The 13360-nt window shown below is 31.2% G+C and overlaps 2 protein-coding genes across 2 annotated transcripts in view; both read right to left on the minus strand.

The window, feature by feature from the left end:
* LOC112639592 (proto-oncogene tyrosine-protein kinase ROS-like) overlaps nucleotides 1-13360 on the minus strand; it is an 85848-nt gene that overhangs the window by 2216 nt on the left and 70272 nt on the right. The gene's annotated exons all lie outside the window — the stretch shown is intronic.
* Nucleotides 2379-4806, minus strand: LOC105257926. Its single transcript, XM_025414035.1, has 4 exons — nucleotides 4603-4806; nucleotides 3830-4024; nucleotides 2681-2849; nucleotides 2379-2554 (listed from the first exon to the last, which is right to left on the minus strand). The coding sequence occupies exons 2-4, from the start codon at nucleotides 3875-3877 to the stop codon at nucleotides 2397-2399; spliced, it is 375 nt and encodes a 124-aa protein (XP_025269820.1). The 5' UTR covers nucleotides 3878-4024; nucleotides 4603-4806; the 3' UTR covers nucleotides 2379-2396.

The raw sequence follows: 13360 nt of genomic DNA on the forward strand, positions 1-13360 counted from the left end.
TGTACTTCAAGAATAAAAAGATTAAAAATATTGTTTCTTTACAGTTATTAAATATTAGAATTATATAAATTCTTTTATTAATTACCTTGTCAAGTTTTTTCGCGAATTGTTTCGAATGTTCGTTATATTTTTAACACAAACAAATTCAGCAAATAATAAATATAAATCGATAGTATAAACCGATAATGTCTCGATAAGAATATGTGTATATAATTGTATATAAATGGATATATGTACAATGAAATTTAATATAAATTCTTGTGATAGTTGTTGAATATATTGTCGATCGAAATATTAGCGTTAATAGATACAACTTGAAGAATGTTTGATGAATGATTTTTTTATCACACAGATTTTCTATCTCGATATTTAGTAGCTCCCGTTATATAATTATCCTAAACACAAAGAAATGATGCTAACTTTCTAAATTAATTTTATAAAATAAAATTTACATTAATATAAAGCTTACTTCATATCAATAAATATTATATATATATATATATATATATATATATATATATATTTATCTAGAAAAATAAAGAAATTTTAAAAATTGAAGAAAAATAACATAAAAATCTGTTGAAGTGCCATTGTATGTATATATTAATGTAGCAGATAGTAGACACAAAACTTCAATAATTTTAATAATTGTTATTTTTAGAAATAATTATTTTATATATATATATATATATATATATATATATTTTTTTTTCATTTTGAATTATTTTATTTTATCTTATCTTATTATATGTAGAATATATAATTTATTATCATTCATGTTTAGTTACACTAATAACTGCAATAACATTCAATTGTTTCTTAATCAAACGAAAATATCTCTTACCTGCGTGAAATTTAATTCCGGACGCATGGAAACATTTTCTTCCTGGAGGATGTTTGAAGTGGTATAATCCTTCGGCGTGATAGTTGCCTTTATCAATACTAAACCTTTCAATAAAACACAGAAAATTGTTCCAAACATGATTTGCATTTTTCTTAAACGTTTACACTCAATCAGTTCCCGTTGAATTCTCAGTTTATTGTTCTTCTCACTCTGCTAATTCTAATATGTTAATCGAATTGACAGTAATTCATATATATAAATTTACTTTCGATAAATTCCTTAATACTCAGTTTTAACGAATCGTACGTTATTATCTTCTAATATTATGTTTTTAGGTTTCTCTTTATGGTCGCGATCACAATATATATCTTAAGATTAAATTAGGGAATTTTTAGTAAATAAATAATTTTTTTTAAGAGAACAAATGGCAATGCAAAATAATACAAAATGATTTGATTGTATAGCAAACAAAGGAATATAATTATTATCAGCTTTTTTTTATTAATATTATAGTAGAAAAACGTCGATAAAAAAATAACCACAATCAAATTACAAATGATCAGAGAACCCGACTGGAAATTAAAGTAGGGTCCTGATAAGGGCCATACAATATTTGCCTGACTTCATTGTCGGGGCCTGTTTTTTTTGCCTTATCAGTACCTTATCAGTATTGTATAAGCATGTAACGCCATTTTTTTATAAGGTCCATATAAGGTATCATTATTAGGTCCTTATAAAATTAAAGTCAGGTCCTCATAGGGACCTAATTAGAAATTAAGATAGAATTCCAATAAGGACCATATACCGTTTACCTAATTTCGTTGTAGGGACATGATATTTTTGCCTTATCAGTACCTGAATGAGCATATAACACTATTTTCTTATAAAGTCCATATAAGGTATCATTATTAGACCCTTATAAAGTTATATCAGGTCCTCATAGGGAAATATATAAGGTCATAATTAGGTATTTTAATGAGAACCCACGATAACGATAAAATAATTTCTGTTTGGTTATTGTCAAGATAATTATATTTTTGATGTGACAATCACAATTGAAATAGAATTTAATATTGAAATAGAATTTGAAATTTAAGATTATTAAATTCTTCTAAAAAGACATAGATTTTTATATATACAAAACACACACACACACACAGTGAACGTGTTAATTTATCTAAGTTTTGATTTGACATTTTTTTTCTGTAGAGGCGATATAAATACATGTATAAAATAAATAAGAACTCTTTAAATAATAAAAGATATTAATCTAAATAATATGCATATTTATTTATTATATTTACATAATTCATATGTATATGTATATGTGCACTATTATTTTTTATGCACATATATTATATGTTTTTTTGCAGAAAACAAATAATAAAATAATAATAATTATAATAACATAATAATAATGTAATAATAATAATAATAATGATGTAATAATTTCGAAAACGTATATTTTTATTTAACATTTGAAATTTAAATATTTAATTAATTAGTAATTTAAATTTAATATAATAAAGTGTCATTGAACATATAGAACATACTACTCGGATAATTCTTCTGTATTTTTCGTGCGATCTCGATGTTCCGCCCGTTTGCCGTTCCAATCTTTTACATTATTAAAGATTGCTTGTATTGCTTCTTTAAACTGCCTCTTGGATAAAGGATTTTCTTTTTTTTTAAATTTATTTGATACAGCAGCTAAGGATATAAAAATGAAACAAAATATTAATAAATAAATTTAATTTAATTACGAATCAATTACGAATAATAAAGTTCAATTTTTTAATTTTCATATTTTAAAAAATTGTAATTATATAATAATACCTTCTAAACAGTTATAAAACTCTGTTTCTTTAAAAACTTTTTTTCCAGCCACTTTTTTTACCGTGGTATAATTTTTTGCAACGTTTTGGGACATGTATTGTCTAATAATACTTCCCATATTGCGAACCAATGCACGGCGTTCGTCTATAGAACGTTTTATATGATAGAGCTAAAAAAAAATTAACCGTTATTAACAAATGTATTGTACACATATACATTACTTACTTATATACATACATACATGTATGTATGTATGTGTGTGTGTGTGTGTACGCGCGCGCGCGTGTGTCTGTGTGTTATATATATTTACATATATATTTACAATTTTCTTTTTATATTTTTTATTTGATTTTAATTCTTCGTTGAATTGCTCAAATTGTTCCATGCTATCACATGGTAATGTAATTAGGTTCTCATTATCCTCCTCATCTTCTGATGAAATTCTTGATTGCTCTCTATTTACTTGGTCTTTTAATATAGATAAAATATTTTCCACGTTTACGATAAGCTTTAAGATTGGTCTTTTAAGAACTGTCATTTCGTTTGTTAATTCTTGTAATTTTTCCTCTATTTTTTTTAAAGATTCTGAAAATTCAAGAAAAAATTATCAATATATAGAAATTATTAATATATCACATCTCATTCACAACTTAATTTACCTTCATGCTTGCAATTAGTTTGAGTACATTTAAATTTTTTAGAAGAAGTCGATGATAGCTCTTCAGTCGATCCTTCAGAAATATCAATTGCTAGTTCTAATTCCTCCTTCTCCGAAGAAGACTCATCTGACCGTTTTCTATGTATATTCAACTTTTTATTTTTTTTTTCTGAAAATAAATATTTTTAATTAAATTATTTTTGTTATTATTATTTTTATTATTATTATTTTTATTATTATTTGATATGTCATTGTGCTAATTTTTGCAATTATATTTTTAGCGTACTTTTTCTTGAACCTTCAGAAAATTCAAAACCACAGAGATCAAGCAAAAACTTGATTACAAGATAAAGAGAATGATGAGAACCCGATTTAATTACCATGTAATAGCATAAAAAAATTTAAACAATTCAATGAAAAATTAAAATCAAATAAAAAATATAAAAAATTATAAATATATGTGCACTATATATATGTATATTAAGACTTACGATAGGATTCGTCATAAATTTCTTTCGAAAACGATTGATGATATTCATCAGTTATTTGTTTTTCATTATAACTTATTTCTTCGAAATTGTTTTTCGATTTACTTGCGGTCTCAACATCTAACTCACTATCCGTTGTAAGAACATATTGCTGGAGATTCAATTTTTTTAACTTTTCCTCTGCTTCAGAATACGTTCCTAAATTATTCATAATAATGTACATTAAAAGTATTACTTATAAATATTATTAAAAAGTAGTAATTTTTTTTCAAATAATTGTTATATAAAAAAACTGAGAGAAAAATTGTTTTACAACGCAAGTAATTTATTTCTCTAGTAGTTTTAGAATAAATTTCCAAAAAATTATTATTGCGTTTCTTTACAATAAATTATTGAAAAATAAGCATATACTGAGGAAAAAATAAGTAGATCCAACAAAATGGGCGCTCATATACTGCCAATAAAACATATCTTTTGCAATATAATTATTTTGAAACAAATATGTTGTCATTGGATTAAACAACCCATATGGGATGTTTAATTCAAGGACAACATATTTGTTTCAAACAATAATTATAATGCAATAAGTATATGTTTCATTGGCAGTATATATGTGAGCGCATATTTTGATGGTTTACTTATTTTTGTTCTTAGTGTATTAATAACCATACAATAACCATACAAAGTTTATATATATATATATATGTGTGTGTGTGTGTGTGTGTGTGTGTGTGTGTGTGTTTGTGTGTAAAAACTAAAACTTTTTTTTAATTTACTTGCTTTCCCGCATGACTGTACAATGTATTTCGGCCATGAGTAATTCGGTGGTTGACAATTTTTTACAAGATTTCTTAATTTTGCTAATCTTTCCTTATTATAAGGCCGTGGCATAAAGTGACATAAGAATGCATTTTTTTTAACATCCCACATAATCCATTCCTTCGACACAATATCAACACTTTTAACATTATTTCTTATGCCTTTAAATTCAATTAACCTATATTTATAATCATTACTCATCTGCAATTGTAAAAAATATTTTTATATAACTCATGAATTTTTTATAGGAAATAAATAATATAAACAATTTTTTAAATTTTAATTAACACTTACCTTGAAAGGATGCAAAAATGTAAGAATTTATAATTTTTATTGTGCTATTTATGATGCGACAGGCGTAGCAAGATATATATAAGACATTTTTACAAACATTTGGTTGTTAAGTAAATATATGCCGAGCGCTCAGTGGCGTCTCAAGTCCATGAAGCAAAATGTTCAAATTGTAAACTTGTTTCTTTACATATGTAATAGTGCTAATACATAAATTTTTTCTTTCTCGACTACACTGAGATTTATATTTATCATTTTTTTCTGTATCTCATTTACTTTATATGTGCCAATCTTTCCATTTCTTTTCGTTACAGTCCATGCTGATAAATATTTTGAATTGCATGGATAATTATACATAGATTTCTTTTTTTTTAAAATATCACCACAAATTTCTATGTGTTCCATATGCGTTTGATTCTCCGGAAGATAAATATTATTAATTTGTATTATACTGCCATTAAAAAGTAAAACTGTGTTATTAGGTGATTTTGTTGTTAAGAGCACATCTTTATATTTTAATTTTTTTATATTTATTTTTCCTGAATTTTGACAGCTTGATTTTTTTAGAACTTTAATTCCATATGATACATTTGGTTGCACTTGAGGAATACAAGATATTTCATTGTAACGATGGCATATTTGCGATAAAGGTTTATTGCCACTACGTAATAATTTCTTCATTTTTTCTAATGTGTTTTCGAACGGAAATGATGTAATGTCAGATAGAGGACATTGCATGAATGACACATCATCCGCAATGTGCAGTAGATTGTGGACGTTACCAATTAAAAATTCCTTTCCATAAAATTTTGCTGTGAGATGTACAAATTTTTTTAATAAGTTTCGGGCATGCGTACAGTGTTTTAGTGCTGTGTCTTTTCCCGACAAAATCCGAATAGCAGCGTGAAGAATCATAAAATGTTTATATATATCTTCTGGTAAAATTTTTTTGAAAATAATTGGTCCAATATACAATAAAAGGAAATGATATTCAGTAGCCTTAAATTTTTTAAATTCTGATAGGGATCGAGTTGTTTTTTGGAATTCCTCTGGGATATACTGTTGAATTTTTATTAACAGAGAAGACAATTGTGTTTTTGAATTGTACGATAATTTTTTAATATATCGTTTGTCCTCTGTACCTTCCAACCAGCAGTCCAATAGTTTCTTCATAACTCCTAAATAAAGGAGATGCATTGCATCAAGTGGAAAACTGTTTATCATGTCAATTGGTGGGTGAATATTAATTAAAGGAGATATTCCTTTGTGATGTTCGCTATTTACTTGCTCTCTGAAGGAACTACTCGTTCTTCTTTCATAATTACCACCTGGATAAATAGTCCGATGTGAACAACGTTCACATGCCCAAAATCCGTTAGCATTTTTTATACATTTTATAAATGAACGAGCTGGCCTATCACAAATAAAAGCTTTAATACGAACTTGAAATACTTTATTATTTACATTTATTCCTTCAGATTGGAGCAGATTGATTTCCTCAACAAACTTTTCAAAATATTTTTGGGTATTTTCTGGTTTTTGATTTCCACAATAAATTGCAACCGGAAATGGTTTATAAACATCAGGTTGGTGGAAAATTTTACATAAAATTGGCCAAAAACTTATTGAACTGGACTTAAATAGTGGCAAACCATCTACATTTATAATCAACTCTATTAAATTTAAATGTAAATCAGGATTAAGATATTTTACAAGGTGTGAAGTTAGACCAAAATATACAAATAAACCATTATCATTTTCATCTAGTTTTCTCAATTTTATAATTTTCACTTGTAGTTTGTAAAAATGTTTTAGAGCTTTTTGGTAATTCAGGTAAGATGGGTCGTAATATATTTAATAAACCATCTAAGCGAGAATGGGGAAGTGGCGGAAATTGAATTGCCCATTCTCGAAGATCATTTATAATATTATTTGATTTTTGTTCGACTGACGAATTTGAAACTGATGAAGAAATATTTGCAGACTCATTTTCTGACATATCCAAATCATCTTCTGACACGTCTTCTCGAATATCACTTTCCTCAGTATTATCATTATCTAATGATATATTTGTCTCGTTTTCTAAATGAAAATGGTTTTGTACTTCAATCGCTGACTCTGTCTGTATGTCGCTGTCAAAATAGTTTTGTTGTTGTAAATTATCAACTTGAAGCAATTCCGATTCTTCAGATGACGCACTTGATGACACTATTATGTTGTGTTCCGCATAATTTTCGTTTCGACTTTTTTTTCGAAGCACACGATATTTTTGGACTCTTAAACGTGTTGAAACACGTTTTCTTGCTAATCTTCTATCAAATAAATCCATAATATTGCACTAATAACCTTAACTGGCAAACGTCTTGGAACAATGCAGTACACTATGTGAAGTATGTCTATTATTTTGTCTGTTATTGATTTTTTATAAGAAAAAATCATTTTCATAAGAAAAAATCAATAACAGATGACAGATCAGTCCATTAGTCATACGGGACTGAGCGTGCGATATCGATTCTACGTGATATCGTTAATGATAGTAATATTATATTAATATTATATCATTAATGGCAAACTTTAATCAAAATTTATAAGTAAAAAATAATATAATATAATATAAATAATTAAATAATATAGTATAATAATATAAAATAATATTATAATATAATAATAATATATATATAATATATATATATATATATATATATATATATATAATATTATAATATATTTCCGACGAGGCATATATACATTATTCTTATCAGGACCTGACTAAATAATTGCACCAAATTTCGAATAGAAAACGGCAACATGTCCTGATTGGAGCCCGCTTTTGTAACCTTTTATAAAATTTTGCATTTGAATTTTGTTTTTTATATTTTTCGACGAGGCATATATACATTATCCTTATCAGGACCTGATTAAATAATTCTACTAAATTTCGGATAGAAAAAGGCAACATGTCCTGGTCGAGACCCACTTAAGTAATCTTATAAAATTTTTTATATTTTCTGATGAGTCATATATACAGAGTTCTCATCATGACCTAATCAGATTACATGATTAAACTTTGCTTTCAGCTTTGCTATGATTACTTGATTGGGTAATAATAAGAACCTAATCGGTTAGCCTTAGTAAGGCATGCCTTAAGAATGCCCGGCCAGGTCCTTATGACATATCGGGCCAATTTCTAGTCGGGGAAGTTATAGAATTATAGATCTTGTAACATTTTCAGCCATATTTAAGCACACGCAGCGTGTAATCGAATTCACTTGAATATTTATTATATCTTTGGTTTTATTAAATATATAATTATGACAATTCGTACGATTGTGTTACTATATACAATTGTGTTACTACGTATGCTTTTAAAATCCACTATTCGTACACAATTTTTTATGATATTCATATGATGCAGTTTGAATCAAACGATAAGTAACGCGGTAGTGTATTTGGCTAGCGATCGCAATACTAACTGACTTCGAATGATCAATCTGATCATGTGTTGCCATAACGTCTTATTAACTGCATTCCGTTTGTAATTTATTTTTTTCCACGGAGATATTCGCGTTATTTCAAAGAGAATTAAAATTTTTAAAAATTATCTGACATAAATGATATATATGTGTAAAACGAAAATAGTTCAGTGTATAAATAAAAATAATTATATGTGTATATAATTGTTTAATGAATTTTATTATAAACTTTCATATTAATTTATTTCTGAATATCTTCTCTTTGGCATAAAAGGCACGTTTACTATATAAAAAGATATTCTGATTATAAGAAAAGTAATAATGGATTTAAAAAAGCTATTTATATACGTTTTCTGTAACATTCATATAATGCAGTTTGAATCAATACATAGTGTTTTTAATATAAATCTTGTAATTCTAGTATGAATAAATAAACAAATTTCTAATAGCACATAAATAACTAAAATAAATAAAATAATTGTACGAGTTATTATTTGCATCGAATAATCTTATAATAACGTATATAATATAATTTTACTTAATATTAACTTAACATAATATACTTAATATAATATATAATATAAAAAACTAATAATATTAATTACTTTATTATTTTAATTATATTATTGTAATTTTATATACGACAATTTTATATGCACTAGTGTGCATTAGTGCATTAGTCCAATCAAATTCTCTCTTTTCCCCGTTATAAATCAATGACTTTTTTCAAAAAAGTGATTTTTTAATGCTCTGGTCTCCTTTTGTGACTTGTTCAGTCCATTCATATATTAAATGATATACAACATTTTTATTTTCGAAATTATTTTTATATTTTTAAAGAAACATTTTGCTAAGAAGAATTCAGAATAATTCGGTGTGTCAAGAATAACTAAGAATAATTAAACAAGTATTTATATAATGGTCTTTTTTTTAAATTTATGCATGATAATAGATTTTCAAATATTTTATAGATTTATAAAAATTTATTCTCTCCACAGCAATGATAAATATATGTACTGCGACGCTTTTCTCCTTCTATGTTCTAATTTTTGGCCGGATAGAACGCCGTCAAACACAGGAGTAATGTACGATTTCCGCGCTCGGAGGAACGGGGATGAAGGGTGCTCGCGCGGGCCGCGGCGGTGCGGAGGCAGTTCGATATCTCGATCTTGGACGCCAGATGCGGTCTTTCACGCATCAGTTTTCTACGAAATTTTTACACAGCGCGAAAGATGTTAGCCTCCTTTGCCACGGGCTGACTAGCTCGCCTAACGGTAGAGGGGAGGGGTTCTTCGAGCGAGCCAATTAATTAATTCGATGCGCGAGAGACACAGAAACGGATATCTATGATCACAGGGGGACGAACCTTCAAATAAATTACGCGAATTTAACTAGACAATATAATAGATTTATTAATAAAATAAAAAAATAAATGAGAGAAAAACATACAAGTCCAATCGAATGACAAATCAGATCGCAACGAGGTTCACAATACTTCGATTAACGACAACCAAATAAAATATAAAATACAATCAAAAATAACCGGAATAATGAGACGTGATTCACCGCAAATGTTCGCTCGAGATAACTAATCGAAAAGAAAGCTAAGACGGTATAATAGTGGTAAACCGAGCCAAATCCGCAAGGCTTTATAATTACAGCAAACAGGCTCGAATGCGCGAAACTCTATTATTACGGAGAATAGCGAGAAGCGCACCGAAGATTACAATTACTGAGAACTGAAAGAAAGGCGCGAGCTCTTGCAATTACGAAGAACGAAAAGAAGCGCGTGAGCGCTGACGATTTCGGAGAACCGAACGAGGCGCGCTATTACGAGTACGAAAAACAGAAAGAAATACGAGATCTTAGAATTATCGAGAGCGGAAATGAACATTTGATACTTTATATTCTTTAATTGCAGTAACAGAGATAACGCCAAGACGCTGCAACCTACTGCAAGAACGGCAATCTCTAGTCGATCGGAACGCGGAATTCGCGTGTCGCAACGATAAGGCGTTCCCGCCGATGCACACACGGCACGGCGGGTGTCGACAGCTTACGCCCCCGACAGCCGATGGTTCGCACGTCCGCGGTCAGCGGACTGCGAGTCGCAAGAAAAGAGAACGCACGTAGAGAGAGATGGTCGAGAATCGAGGCCCGTTTTGGTCGCGCAACTTCCGGTCCGCTGTTCACAATTTCCAAGGTACTCACCAATTTGCCGCTCAAACTGTCGCGGAACGTTTCCCCTGGGGTGGCGGTCGACAGCACTTACAATCGAGTCGCTCCACTCCGACCGGCGATAGCCTCGAGGTAAAATTCTGCACTAACGCGCGTCACACGGATAACGGAGAGGCGAACGAGTATATCGGGTGAGACTGATCGACGGATCACTGTCGCCCCTTGACTACGGTCGCACTCGACTTCTTTTCACTACTGCGAAATTTACGCAAACGAAACACTAATCGCGACCGGCCAGAGGGGTCGACCCGCGAGCCGTATCGGTGGACGACGTACAAATTTTCGAAATAAAACTCAAGATAGCCGGGTGACCTCACCGTTGAACTCGTCTCCTTTGCTTCGCCAATTCGTCCTTTTCCGTGCTGAGCGTTCGCGATATACTCTCTCTTAAATGTCGCCGAAACTTTCGTAGAACAAGTCTTCTCATTCTCTCGGAACCGCTGTATTTATTCTTAACTAATCGCCCCGCACCCCATCGAGAGGGGTGATAAGCCCGTTCTGCACGCTCGAATTTTCGAGCGCGGCGCAAGGACGCATCGTGCGCCCCGCGGTCCCGCGCCTCCGCCGGTCCGCTGTTCCGGCGCGTTTTTCATCGCCAGGTGCTCGGAAATCTCCTGTCAGGGCCGTTCTTTGCGGCCTTCGTCTCTCTCCAGCGGAGGGCAGCGCCTCTTCCTGATTTTTCCGAGAAGATTAGCTTCTTCGCGGGGTGCTTTCGGCGCCCGTCAATGATGGCCGGCCCTGGGATGCTGGGCCGATGGACCGAAATTGTGCGAGGCTGCTCGAGTATCGCCGACCCTTGTTTTTCACGGCCAATGTTTTGATGATGATTCGGCGGGTGATGATTCGGCAAGGCGCTTTTCTTGTAGACTTCCAGGTAAATCTTCGTTGAAGATTTATGGCCTCAGGAACAATATAATTTCGACAAATAGGATTAGTAACAATGCTTTTGTTTATAAACGAACGCACTCGCCTCTCTGAAAATCCCGGCGGGGCTCTCGATCTCTCGACCGGCGCGGCCGCACGGCTCGCGTCACGCAGTCTTTTTAGCGGGTGGACGTCCGTCGTGACGGCAACGTCACAGTACAAATATTTATATGTACAGTTTGAAATAGGAAAAATTCCATAACATAATATAAAAAATATCTTAAAAAGAAAATTACACTTGTGCGTTAACATTTATGAATTTACAAAATGATTAATATTAAAAAGTGTGCAGAACTTATATAATATGTATATAAAATACAAAAGTACACATGTTGTATATCTAATGAGTATTGTAAGAAAACAAACATTCAAGTATTAATACATGCATATTCATCTACAATTTTTTCATTAATTAACAATAAGTTATTCTATCAGGTAGATAATACATATAACAACAATATTTATTCAATATATCATCTTTTCTACGTCACTTCTTAGAACTACAATATTTACGAGATAAAATTTAAAGATTGATTTAATTTCCGCTGCATTGCAACTGGATTGATATCAAACAGCATTGATATCAAATGGATAGTTAACCTTTAATTACGTCAATAGATGACGAACACAATGTTTTGCCCCCACATCTTTGGGTGGATGTGGCTTGGTATAAGAAATACTTTATTATAGTGTTTTCGAAAGCTCTTGAGATAAGCTACAAGAATAAATAATAAAAAATAGAAATAAATTGGTATATAATTCGGCTCTATGTATTTAAACAACATAATAATTAAGTAACGAGCACTAAGAGCCAACAAACGCGGATGGCAATGCGTAAATTTTTACGAACATTAATTGTTCGCGAAAAATTTTTTTAAGACATATGCACATATGCCAAGTTATAGATTCTCTTGGTTTGAGACTTCTATAACAACCCCTTTACCCCCTGGAGAGATGTAGACAGGAAAAATATCGGGGCGAAGTCGCTGATCGGGAATCGAATCCGAGTCTTTCGCTTGCCGGCGACTGCTCTTACCACTGAGCTATTCAGCCCCACACCGATACTTCTCCTGTACGTTTTTATTAATCGGTGGAAATAATGAGAACACGATAGTTGCTCGACGTGTGATTCTAAATAAATTGGTATATAATTCGGCTCTATGTATTTAAACTATGTAATTATTATGTTTTTAAATACATAGAGCCCGAATTATATACCATTTATTTAGAATTACACGTCGAGCTAACTATCGTGTTCTCATTATTTCCACCGATTAATAAAAACGTACAGGGAGAAGTATCGTGTGGGGCTGAATAGCTCAGTGGTAAGAGCAGTCGCCCGGCAAGCGAAAGACTCGGATTCGATTCCCGATTCAGCGACTTCGCCCCGATATTTTTCCTGTCTACATCTCTCCAGGGGGGTAAAGGGTTGTTATAGAAGTCTCAAACCAAGAGAATCTATAACTTGGCATATGTGCATATGTCTTAAAAAAAATTTTTCGCGAACATTAATGGTTCCGTAAAAATTACGCATTGCCATCCCGTTTGTTGGCTCTTAGTGCTCGTTACTTAATTATTACGTTGTTAAATACATAGAGAATTATTACCAATTTATTTAGAATTACACGTCGAGCTAACTATCGTGTCTCATTATTTCCACCGATTAATAAAAACGTAACAGGAGAAGTATCGATGTGGGGCTGAATAGCTCAGTGGTAAGAGCGTCGCCCGGCAAGCGAAAGATTCGGGTTCGATTCCGATTCAGGACTTCGCCCCGATATTTTTCCTG

Source organism: Camponotus floridanus, unplaced genomic scaffold (genome assembly GCF_003227725.1).
Source record: "Camponotus floridanus strain SB8 unplaced genomic scaffold, Cflo_v7.5 scaffold110, whole genome shotgun sequence".
In the NCBI taxonomy this organism is placed as follows: Eukaryota; Metazoa; Arthropoda; class Insecta; order Hymenoptera; family Formicidae; genus Camponotus; species Camponotus floridanus.

Coding starts and splice junctions, on each gene's coding strand:
- LOC105257926 (XM_025414035.1), bottom strand. CDS start 3,877: ATGAATATCATCAATCGTTTTCGAAAGAAATTTATGACGAATCCTATC. Junction 2,850..3,829: donor AATTTATGACGAATCCTATC/GTAAGTCTTAAT, acceptor ATTTTTTTTTAG/CTCTATCATATAAAACGTTC. Junction 2,555..2,680: donor GTTTTATAACTGTTTAGAAG/GTATTATTATAT, acceptor TTATATCCTTAG/CTGCTGTATCAAATAAATTT.